We start from the raw sequence: 12,500 nt of genomic DNA, 5'->3' as shown, positions 1-12,500 counted from the left end.
AGCGGCCGCGAAACGGTACGGCTCATCAGCACGCTCACAACGATCCTTCTGAGAACACCTGGACACATGGACACAAGAGTGGAGGGGGGGGGGCGAAGGAAAGATAAGAGTTAATAAAGGGTTAATGATTATACAAAACTAATGACGTAGACTGGGAAGGTGAATCCACTGTCCCCTGTTAAATCCTCTTCAATCAGTGTATAGGAAGGATTTTGAAGCCTTGAGACCATTGAGACTTGAACTGTGTATGTGTGCCATGCAGAGGGTGAATGGGCCAGACAAAAGAGTTAAGTGCCCGGTGCGTCAAGAACTTCAACGCTGCTGGGTTTTTCACGCTCAACAGTGTCCCGTGTGTATCAAGAATGGCCTACCACCCAAAGGACATCCAGCCTAGTTGACACAACTGTGGAAAGAATTGGAGTCAACATGGTCCAGCATCCCTGTGGAACGCTTTCGACACCTTGTAGAGTCCATGTCCCGGCGAACTGAGACTGTTCTGAGGGCAAAATGGGTGGGGTACAACTCAATATTAGGAAGATGTTCTTAATGTTTTGTACACACACAGTGTACATCTGTAACAGCAGCAGCTCAGTGTATCCCTCAACACTTCATTCATTTCTGATTGCCTGGCGCCTAGACCATCTAGTGGTGGTAACCGGTTGCGTAACAGGTTGCCCATTATGTTGAGTGTGGAGCCAAGCCATAGAGAGAACCCCGTAGAATAGAACAACAGAGGTGATCTAAGGGAACGTAGGAGCCAGTAAGATGTCTCTCGCACCTCATTATGCTAGTCTCACACACTGCCAACCAACCGAGGAGTGCAAGGGTCAGCACAATGTATCATACGCCCCCCTGCCCATTAACCACATGCTGACTCATAGAAACCACAACCGAGACGTTGCCTTCATTCTGATGGCGAGTTTTCCCACCCAGTCTCTCTTTCTCTCGCTCTGTTCTCTTCTCACCTCTCACTCCACCTTTCCCTTTCTCTCTCTCGGTCTCTATCTCTATCCGTCGCAAACACGGTCTGCTATTTATGGTTGCTACCCCGTTTGTCAATTTCACAAGTCTCTTTTACGTCAATAATGGCTGAAGGAAATTATCCTTAATGTGACTTTTCTTTGGAGAGAGAGGCAACAAAGCAGGAAGAGAGGCAGGCAGGTAGAAAGTGAGGCAGGAAGGAAGCGGGGCAGCTAGGTAGCGAGGCAGGTAGGGAGGCAGGTAGGGAGCTAGGCAGGCAGGGAGGGAGGCAAGGAGGGAGGGAAGCAGGGTGCTGAGCAGGCAGGCAGAGAATTAGGAAGGCAGGGACCTAGGCAGACAGGGAGCTAGGCAGACAGGGAGCTAGGCAGACAGGGAGCTAGGCAGACAGGGAGCTAGGCAGGCAGCGTGTTAGGCAGGCAGGGAGGGAGGCAAGGAGGGAGGGAAGCAGGGTGCTGGGCAGGCAGGCAGAGAATTAGGAAGGCAGGGAGGCAGGCAGGCAGAGAGGGAACTTGGCAAGCAGAGAATTAGGAAGCCAGGCAGGCAGGCAGAGAATTAGGAAGGCAGGGAGCTAGGCAGACAGGGAGCTAGGCAGACAGGGAGCTAGGCAGGCAGGGAGCTAGGCAGACAGGGAGCTAGGCAGACAGGGAGCTAGGCAGACAGGGAGCTAGGCAGACAGGGAGCTAGGTGGTCAGGGAGCTAGGTGGCAGGGAGCTAGGCAGGCAGGGAGCTAGGTGGTCAGGGAGCTAGGCAGGCAGGGAGCTAGGTGGTCAGGGAGCTAGGTGGTCAGGGAGCTAGGCAGGCAGGGAGCTAGGTGGTCAGGGAGCTAGGCAGACAGGGAGCTAGGTGGTCAGGGAGCTAGGCAGACAGGGAGTTAGGTGGTCAGGGAGTTAGGTGGTCAGGGAGCTAGGCAGACAGGGAGCTAGGCAGACAGGGAGCTAGGTGGTCAGGGAGCTAGGCAGACAGGGAGTTAGGTGGTCAGGGAGCTAGGCAGACAGGGAGTTAGGCAGACAGGGAGCTAGGCAGACAGGGAGCTAGGCAGACAGGGAGCTAGGTGGTCAGGGAGCTAGGTGGTCAGAGCTAGGCAGACAGGGAGCTAGGCAGGCAGGGAGCAAGGTGGTCAGGGAGTTAGGCAGACAGGCAGGAAGGGAGATGTTGAATGTACACCTCATGGTGGAGGTACAGGCCATTCAGACAGACCAAACCAGAGCGGTCATTAAGCTAACAAAAAGCCCTGCATTGATTTTACTGTGGGGGAAGGAGGAGGGGAAGGGAGGGAGAGTAGGAAGGAGGGGGAGGGGGTGGAGAGGTATTGTTGCCATGGTTTCAGGAGACAGCCATTATCTGTGTGTAGTTAAAGACTGACCTCTTGGCTCTCTCATTAGATGAAGTGCATGCTTTTGAATGTTGACTACAGTACACCCCCCCCTCCTCCCTCACTTCCCTCTCTCCTCTCCTCTCCTCCCTCTCTTCTTCCAATAGCCTTTCATTCACAGCCCTGCCACTGCTTTGTGCCGGATCACTCAGATTCCCGAAGGGGTGGAATGCACACATCCTTAAAAGGTATAGTTCAGGCCTATTTTTGGGTTGAATTACCCTTACCTTGAGTTGTGTCTGAAGGGCCATGGTGACAGAATCCACAATAATTCACTATTTAGTCCTGCCACAGCCAGGAGTTAACATTGTTGAAATGAATGAATAGAAACAGCCGAACAGATGTTAGCAATGCTGCTCTGCAAGCCCAAACTTCCTCAAAAGCACTGCAAACGAATAAGTTCGGTAGTTGTGGAGGTTGCAGGGATGTTTTTAAAGTGCACAACGCTGAGATAATCGCTGGAATTTTGTCACGCAAAACTGGAACCATTCCGTTATGTAGTTTCACAGCCGCATCTGTTCCTGTGGTTTGCTGTAACATGGACAGTACAGTTGAATTGTATTTCATTGGGCAATCAGATACGGACCAATTACCAGACCTGTTAACAAACTCGCCGGTGGCTTGATGGAACTATCAGTGCATTGGAATAATCTGATATTACTTCAAAAGCAACGACATTCTCACTGGGAAGAACTCTTTGCGAGTATTGACGCTACCGAACTTAGTCTGAAGTGTTTTTGAGGAAGTTTGGGCTTGCAGAGCAGCATTGCTAACATCGGTTCGGCTGTTTACATTCATGAATTTTGACAATGCTAATATGCTAACTCCTGGCTGTGGCAGAACTTATAAGTCATAAGTCATGGCTTATTGTTTACTCCATGTGTAACTCTGTGTTGTCTGTTCACACTGCTGTGCTTTATCTTGGCCAGGTCGCAGTTGCAAATGAGAACTTGTTCTCAACTAGCCTACCTGGTTAAATAAAGGTGAAATTAAAAAATTAAAATAAAAATTGTGGATTCTGTCAGCATGGGGCCTTCAGAACACAACTCAAGGTAAGGGTAATTCAATCCAAATATAGATTTGGCCTGAACTTTCCCTTTAACACATAAACCCAGGCACGGTCGCACACACACAGTGTTAGTTTAATGGGGCCTTTATTAATAGCTCCTCAGAGCAGCTGAAGACAGTACAGGCAACACTACAGCAGGTGGCCATGGCTGTAAACCAAGCCCTGTCCAAGGTGCTGAAGTAGAACAGACCTCAGTCAGTTAGTCAGCACTTTCTGTCTATCTACTGCTACTGATGGAAATCCTTGCTAAAGTCGGTTCTGTTGTTCACATTCATGAATTTCGACGATGCTCCAGCGGCAGGAGTAAATGATGGATTATTGTGGATTCTGTCAGCATGGGGCCTTCAGCCACAACTCAAGGTAAGGTTAATTCAACCCAAATATAGATTTGGCCTGAACTTTCCCTTTAACACACAAAACCACACAGACAGCACTCTCTGTTGATCTACTGCTACCGATGACAATCACTGCTAACATACTATGTCTAGACTATGTACATGCCACATATAGAATAACATGGCGGCTGTGTTGACCACACACACAATCAACACAAACTGGAATGCATGGACACACTATACACACACAAAGAGCAATCGTTGGATTGTGGTCCTTTAGGTCTTCTACCGCTGCCTGCCCTCTCAGCCTCCCTCCAGTTAGACAATTACGCTGTCATATCTGCCACGGCTGGGTCCTCAACACACACGCACATACTCTCTCTCTCTGGCCCTGACAGTGGATGTTTGGAGAGGGTCTGGCTGATTTCAGATCCCTCCCTCCAAGTACCATGTTTAAAGACAAGGGGAGTGGAGATCAAGACATCTCTATAATGTGCACGTTCTCAGGGCTGTGACGGTCATGGTATAGACACAAATTTTCTCCTCTCCTCCGCTCCTCACTGCATGTGCTGCCATAGAAATAGAACGAATAGAAGGGGAAGCCCCATTCAAGTCAATGATGGCACAATGGGTAGACTGGCGGCCATTGCGAGTGGGTTGTGACGAGAGGGAGTACAGCTACGACCGGAAGTGAGCTTTGATAGCAGGTTAGCTGAGCATTTTAGCTAACCCTAACCATTTTCCTAACCTTAACCCTATTCTCCTAACCTGCTACATGAATTATCCTAACCTGCTGTGTAAGTTCTCCTAACCTGCTATGAAAAATAGACTTCTGGTGGTACATGTATTCCACCCAGTCAGAACGTTGTGACTGTACCCATAAAGCAGGAACTACAGTAGGTGCTAAAATAGGTGCTGTGATTTGTTGAACTTAACTGACATTACAAAAAGCCACATCAGTTGGCATCATTAGAATGCACCATGAAAATGATTGCCCGTGCAGCCATAGATGCGGTGAAGGAGTCAATGGAACGCAGACGTTCCACTGACCATATTGGTGCACATTCATCAAATCTGTCATGATTCATGTATTGTAACTGGCCCATAATGTGGTTACTTAAGTTCGATTTTGATATATTTGGCTGTTTTCGCGGCATAACATGTAGAAGTCGTCCCTTTTCAGGTTTAGAAGAAGTGACTGCGAAATACTTTCTTCCTGTTTGTTTAAGCTGGTTAGCATAGCTAGCAAACAGACACCTGTTTGTTTAAGCTGGTTAGCATAGCTAGCAAACAGACACCTGTTTGTTTAAGCTGGTTAGCATAGCTAGCATACAGAAACATGTTTGTTTAAGCTGGTTAGCATAGCTAGCATACAGAAACCTGTGGCGGTAGCCAAAGTCATTTTTTTATCTGTAGTGAAGTTGATCGGTGATGATGACACGAACATGTGTTGGGGTTGACATCCGTACAAACATTTTACTTATATTTTCACCTCAACATAGTGTGTAATGCACATATAAACAATAGCCTAAATGTAGGATCATTTTGCTGGGGGGCAATGAGGGAACTCGTGATCTTTCCAACACGGCCCCCCATGCATTTCCATGGCAATTTCATTGTTTTGGTCGAGTTCGATTGACCTCTACCACATCTGTTATACCCATCAGTTTACCAGTCAAATTGCCAGGGTTAGAGTTTCTATGTGGGCTGCTGCAGCATTGTGGGGGGTGTTGCCTTGGCAACCAAATACTTGTTTAATAATAATTTATATTACTAGCTTGTATACCCACAAAGTCATAAACCCCACCCATTTCTACAATTTCTCTTCTTAAAATTAGAATTTAAACCTAAACCTTAAATTAAGACCAAAAAGCTTATTTATTTATTTTTTGCCAATTTTGACTTTGTGGCTGTGGAATCTGACTTTGTGGCTACAGAAGCAAGTGCAAACCCAACACCTTGCTTGTTCCAGCAAGGAGCAACAGGGTTTCATCACATTGTTAAAAGTAATTTTCATTGCAAGCTAAAGCGTACTGTTAGCTAGCTCGGGTACATTAGCTTGCTGGCTCTACATGTATGATCTGTGTAGTAATATTATTTGTATCTCAGAAAACCATTTGCATTGCTAGTTATAGTCTAAAATTAGCTAGCTAGCTAACATTAAACCTAGTTAGTTAGCTTGAGATTCATACTATAGAATGTACTGCATTGTGGCTAGCTATGACATTCAGTATGTATTGCTAGTAGTATGTATGGGTTGGGATTATGGTTAATTGTTTAGCTAGCTAGCTAGCTAGCTACATGTCTAAACAAAATACTCCACTTTGCCAGATGATTACATGACCCATAAAGTTAGACCAGGTGTGTCTGGGGGTGATTACAGCCATCTATTGTATTTCATGAACATGTGTACATGTCTAAACAATAGTGACCCATCCACATAGCTACATGTGGCTGAGGATTAGTTATAGCATTTCTTTCACACGACCCATTCATTTAGACAAGTGTGTCTGGGTAAGCATCATGTAATAATTACAAAATATTTATACAGTATTATTACCTGGACACTTTCGGTTTTGATATTGCTACTATGCAAATATGCAAGCAACCATTTCAGTGTACCGTTTACACCTTCTGTATCCTGTGCATGTGACAAATAAACATCGATTTTACTTGATATAGTAATGTAATGCGATGGAGAGGGTAATGTGAAGAACAACCACTTGCACCAGAGTCAGATTAGGATATAGGCCACGGACTAGAGGGTACTCTTACCTGGAGTTGTTTCTTCTTGTAGGCTACTACTTTCACCACTTTTAGTCCTGAAATCTTTGGTTGTTTACTATGCTACTTACATTTACATTTACATTTAAGTCATTTAGCAGACGCTCTTATCCAGAGCGACTTTACTCACTCTGTTTAGCACATGGCCTCACATGTGAATCCTTAAAGAGATGGGTGGGGCTAATTCTTAAGAGGGCGTGAATGATGCGGAATAGGTGTCGACAAAGAAGAGCTCTGCAGTAGGTGTACCAAAATATTCAAGAGCCATACTGTCACGCCCTGACCTTAGAGAGAGACGTTTTATTTCTCTATTTGGTTAGGTCGGGGTGTGATGTGGGGTGGCCATTCTATGTTCTATTTTCTATGTTTTGTATTTCTTTGTTTTGGCAAGATATGGTTCTCAATCAGGGACAGCTGTCTATCGTTGTCTCTATTTGGGAACCATACTTAGGCAGCCCTTTTTCCCACCTGTCTTTGTGGGTAGTTAAGGGCTATGTGCCACAACCAAAGTTAAGCTTCACGGTTGTTTTTGTATTGTTTATTGTTTTTGTCGGCGTCATCCTAATAAAAAGGAATATGTACGCTCAACACGCTGTGCTTTGGTCTACTTCATTCGACGGCCGCGACAGTGGGGTTACAAGTTTCAAAGCAGAATTACTTTCCCATTGTTCCTCAACTGCAGTGTATGATACACCATTTTGTAGCTCTGAGTCTCTACTTTTATCCAGCGTAAAAAAAAACACAATTTCAATGTTGCTATATAAGATTGAATCGAGGTGGTCGGTCACACATATATTTTAAACAGTTTTGGCGTATTTCACTTTCATGACACTCTTCATTTGAAACCATCGGTAACACGGTAATTGTGCCAGCCCTACATTCTCTCCCTCTCACCCCTTCCTTTACTGTTATCGGATAAAGAACAACCAGAACCCTAGAAGGGGAGGGAAAAGTTAAGATGAACAAAGTCAGATGGAAGTGAAGGGCAATGAACTGATGGAGAAAGAGGGAGATAGAGACACTGCATGTATAGTGAATATTTAATGGTGTTTTAATACAACGACAGATCCTCCATCCACAGACTAAGTAGGTGTACGTCCTTATCTGTTATGTTACAGGATGGGCGGTCTCCTCTCCTCTCCTTTATCTGCTGTCTGTATTGTCTGCCTCAACTGCTTGGATGGACACCTGCTTGGGGACTGTCTCGACTGCTACCCATGTCAATGTAAATATGTAGGTACGGAGGCAGACAAAATGCGTACAACTCCCAATGCGCTCAGATCACATCACACTGCCATTTTGAATGAAGAGTGATTACTGAGAACAGCCCTGTGCTGTGCTGCTGTGCTGGGCTGAGCTACATGCTAATTCCCCCCCCCCCAGAACACCCAGATATTTGTGCAAATTAAGTGTTTTTCTGCTTCCTCCCTGATGCGCATGAATATCTATTCAAATTGAGGCGGCGGGAGAGAAAGAGAGGGGGGAAGAGAGGGGGAAGAGAGCCGTTCAAAGAGCCTAACTGCAGCAGAGATGGTTAGCTATTCAGGCTGACTCGTGTTGCACAGAGGCTTGTGTTGAGGTCTGACCAGAACAGAACAACACTCCTGAGTTCAGCACTGAGGTCAGGAAAGTATTGTTTTGTGAGGTTCCCAGGGCATTGTGGCTTCTGTAGTGTCACGCCACAAAACAACAACAACAGCACAGAGACTGGTGATGCATTTCTGAGGCACAAAATGGGCTTGTGTGGTCTCTATGTCAGAGAGGATAGAGAGGATCGAGAGGATAGAGAGGAGAGAGGAGAGAGAGGATCGAGAGGATAGAGAGGAGAGAGGGTAGAAGATAGAGAGAAGAGAGGGGAGAGGAGAGAGAGGATCGAGAGGATAGAGAGGAGAGAGGGTAGAAGATAGAGAGAAGAGAGGGGAGAGGAGAGAGAAGCTAGAGAGGAGAGAGGAGAGAGAGGATCGAGAGGATAGAGAGGAGAGAGAGGATCGAGAGGATAGAGAGGAGAGAGGGTAGAAGATAGAGAGAAGAGAGGGGAGAGGGGAGAGAGGGGAGGAGAGAGAGGAGAGAGAAGATAGAGAGGAGAAGGGATAGAGTGAGAGAGAGAGATATGGAGAGATGGAGAAAGAGGCAAAGTGAGGGAGAGAGAAGATAGAGAGGAGAGAGGGCAGAGGGGAGAGAGGAGAGAGAAGATAGAGAAGAGAGGGGATAGAGTGAGAGAGAGAGATATGGAGAGATGTAGAAAGAGGCAAAGTGAGGGAGAGAGAGAGAAGAGGGCGGGAGCAAGATGGACAGAAACAGAGAGATAGTGAGAGTAATGGAAAGAGAGATGGAGGTGTGTAAAGATAAATGGCAGGCTCGCTAACAGGCTCCAGTAAAGAGGAACCAGATCTTTATTAATAATTGGCTTATGAGTAATACAGTAATTGGATCCCCTCCCCCTCCGCCCCTTCCCCATATCTCTGGCTGTAAATGAAACGACAGAGGGAGGGAGGGAGGGGGAGGGAGGGAGGGAGGGAGGGAGGGAGGGAGGGAGGGAGGAGAGACTGGGCGTAAGATAAAGTTGACATGATCTTGGCCTGGTTTCCATATCAAACCCATCTCCATGGTAATAACAATGTGATAGGTAAATATGCCATCATAATGAATAATAATGGTACTGACTCAGATAGTTACCTGGCACTATTGATATGTAGGGGTTGTGGTTGATCGATATCTCATTAACAGTTGATTTGGGAGGGAGATTGATGCAGTGTCAGTAGCACCTAGTGCTGACTGTAGAACACACTGTTAACCTGGCCATTAGACACACTGAGACACCCTCAATGGCCCAATACAGCCATTATCATTACCTGCCCCATTGGGAAACTACTCAACATTTTATGCTTTCTGTGCTAGAGATCATTCAGTACTCGTTAGTGAGAGGCTACTGCAGTGTTTCGCAAACTCGCCCCCCCACGTTTGTTTTTTACCCTAGCCCTACACAGCTGGTTCCAATAACCAACTCATCATCAAGCTCTGATGTTTGGAATCAGCTGTCTTGTGCTAGGGTAAAAAACAAACGGGGGGGGGTTCGGGAATGTAGCCTCTCTCTAACGAGTACTGAATGAGCTCATGCACAGAAAGCATAAAATGTCCACAAGTTTCCCAATGGGGACAACAATTAGGCAGGTGATGATAATGGCTGTATGGGGCCATTGAGGGTGTGTCAGTGTGGGCTACTGTACAGTGTCTAGGATGGCACAAATGCTACTGGAGTCTATAGGACTGCCATTCAAATCATGATGGGCCAAGACAGTAGCCATGTGCTAAACTCCCTACTGTTGCCAATTAGCAGTAATGCAATAAAGACTGTTTAATTAGACCTAATGTATATCAGACAAGAGGATTAGAAATAGGAGCACTATAATTTAAGAAACACTGTTTAAACACGGACCATGTCCTAAATCAATTCCTCTGTAATAAAGATTTGGGCCAAGTCCCAAACCCCTGACGGAGGGCTTGGTGATGTAGTAAGACTGTGCATGGCTTGCCAGGGTGCTGAACAAATCAATGGACAGCGTTTACACTAATCACATTGATTTGTGGATGTGGTGGATGGATGCTGCTCTGGTGGTGAAGGAACAGAGGTTACAGGGTGGGAGAGATGGGTGGATGGAGAGAGAGAGAGAGAGAGAGAGAGAGAGAGAGAGAGAGAGAGAGAGAGAGAGAGAGAGAGAGAGAGAGAGAGAGAGAGAGAGAGAGAGAGTTAGAGAGAGAGAGAGAGAGTTAGAGAACGAGAGAGAGAGAGAGAGAGAGAACGAGAGAGAGAGAACGAGAGAGAGAGAGAGAACGAGAGAGAGAGAGAGAACGAGAGAGAGAGAGAGAGAGAGAGAGAGAGAGAGAGAGAGAGAGAGAGAGAGAGAGAGAGAGAGAGAGAGAGAGAGAGAGAATAGAGAGAGAGGGAGAGAGAGAGAGAGAGAAAGAAAGAGAGAGAGAACGAGAGAACGAGAGAACGAGAGAGAGAGAACGAGAGAGAGAGGGAGAGAGAGAGAGCGAGAGAGAGATAGAACGAGAGAGAGAGAGAACGAGAGAGAGATAGAGAGAAAACGAGAGAGAGAGAGAGAGAGAGAAAACGAGAGAGAGAGAGAGAGAGAGAGAGAGAGAGAGAGAGAGAGAGAGAGAGAGAGAGAGAACGAGAACGAGAGAGAAAACGAGAGAGAGAAAGAGAGAGAGAGAGAGAGAGAGAGAGAGAGAGAGAGAGAGAGAGTGTGTCTGTGCGTTCGTGTTTATTTTACCAGGTAAGTTGACTGAGAACACGTTCTCATTTACAGCAACGACCTGAAATAGTTACGGAGTGGGACCACAGAGAGTCAGGACACCTGTGTAATGTCCCATCCGAAAGACGGCACCCTACACAGGACAATGTCCACAATCACTGCCCTGGGGCTTTGGGATATTTTGTAGAACCTCAGGAAAGAGTGCCTCCTACTAGCACTCCAACACCACTTCCAGCAGCATCTGGTCTCCCATCTAGGGAGCGACCAGGACCAACCCTGCTTAGCTTCAGAAACAAGCCAGCAGTGGGATACAGGGTGGTTTGCTGCTGGGATGTGTGTGTGTGCCCACAGCTTTGCCCATCAAAGACTGAGTCACGCTGTGTAGAGGGCCTCATCCTTCAATCGACTGCAGCCGCCATGTAAACACGCCTCTGTAAAACAATGAGCTTTTTATGGACTCAGAAAACGAGGCCTCATCCAATGAGATCCTTGAACGGACTAAGGAAAACAAGGCTCATCCAATGAGGTCCACAGACTGGCTATGAGCCTGTCTCTGCCTTACATAAATGTGACATAATGCTGTGTTACTGTACGCTCACTGATCTACTCTCCTCCAACTAGTCTACCCTGCACTTTCATCAGCACCCTTCATTCTGGGTGATCCCTCCCCCCTCCTCCTCATCCTCCACCCTTCCTCAGCCATCACATCTCCTCTCCAGATCAAAACCAGAGTTCAATCGTGACAAATCAGACCATCTATGTGAAGCTAGCCACAATAAGGATGAGCCACAATAATGGACTTCTCTGATAGCCTTCAAAATAAAACTATGGAGGGCCTCCCGGGTAGCGCAGTGGTTAAGGGTGCTGTACTGCAGCGCCAGCTGTGCCACCAGAGACTCTGGGTTCGCGCCCAGGCTCTTTCGTAACCGGCCGCGGGGTCCGTGGGGCAACGAGAGAGAGAGAGAACGAGAGAGAGAGAAAACGAAAAATTGGCCTAGCGTCGTCCAGGTTAGGGAGGGTTTGGCCGGTAGGCAAATCCTTGTCTCATCGCGCACCAGCGACTCCTGTGGCGGGCCGGGCACAGTTTGCGCTAACCAAGGTTGCCAGGTGAACGGTGTTTCCTCTGACACATTGGTGCTTCTGGGTTGGATGACACTGTTTTAAGAAGCAGTGTGGCTTGGTTGGGTTGTGTATCGGAGGACACATGACTTCTGGGTCGGATGACACTGTTTTAAGAAGCAGTGTGGCTTGGTTGGGTTGTGTATCGGAGGACACATGACTTCTGGGTCGGATGACACTGTTTTAAGAAGCAGTGTGGCTTGGTTGGGTTGTGTATCGGAGGACACATGACTTCTGGGTTGGATGACACTGTTTTAAGAAGCAGTGTGGCTTGGTTGGGTTGTGTATCGGAGGACACATGACTTCTGGGTCGGATGACACTGTTTTAAGAAGCAGTGTGGCTTGGTTGGGTTGTGTATCGGAGGACACATGACTTCTGGGTCGGATGACACTGTTTTAAGAAGCAGTGTGGCTTGGTTGGGTTGTGTATCGGAGGACACATGACTTCTGGGTCGGATGACACTGTTTTAAGAAGCAGTGTGGCTTGGTTGGGTTGTGTATCGGAGGACACATGACTTCTGGGTCGGATGACACTGTTTTAAGAAGCAGTGTGGCTTGGTTGGGTTGTGTATCGGAGGACA

At 47.0% G+C, this 12,500-nt stretch overlaps 1 protein-coding gene across 2 annotated transcripts in view; it reads right to left on the bottom strand.

Annotated features, from left to right (window-relative positions):
- Positions 1 to 12,500, bottom strand: part of LOC124045985 (plexin-A2-like) — a 349,620-nt gene that overhangs the window by 137,367 nt on the left and 199,753 nt on the right. For both annotated transcript variants that reach the window (XR_006840933.1, XM_046365864.1), the window contains exon 6: positions 1 to 58. This exon is cut by the window's left edge and continues 66 nt beyond it. Coding sequence is in view for 1 of the 2 variants with exons in the window: in XM_046365864.1 (XP_046221820.1) it covers positions 1 to 58 (58 nt within the window). In the remaining variant the exon portion in view is untranslated. The remainder of the gene's footprint in view (positions 59 to 12,500) is intronic.

This window comes from Oncorhynchus gorbuscha, linkage group LG10 (assembly GCF_021184085.1).
Source record: "Oncorhynchus gorbuscha isolate QuinsamMale2020 ecotype Even-year linkage group LG10, OgorEven_v1.0, whole genome shotgun sequence".
In the NCBI taxonomy this organism is placed as follows: Eukaryota; Metazoa; Chordata; class Actinopteri; order Salmoniformes; family Salmonidae; genus Oncorhynchus; species Oncorhynchus gorbuscha.
The sequence above is the reverse complement of the archived record's forward strand: the minus strand, read 5'-3'. Positions and strand labels throughout refer to the sequence as shown.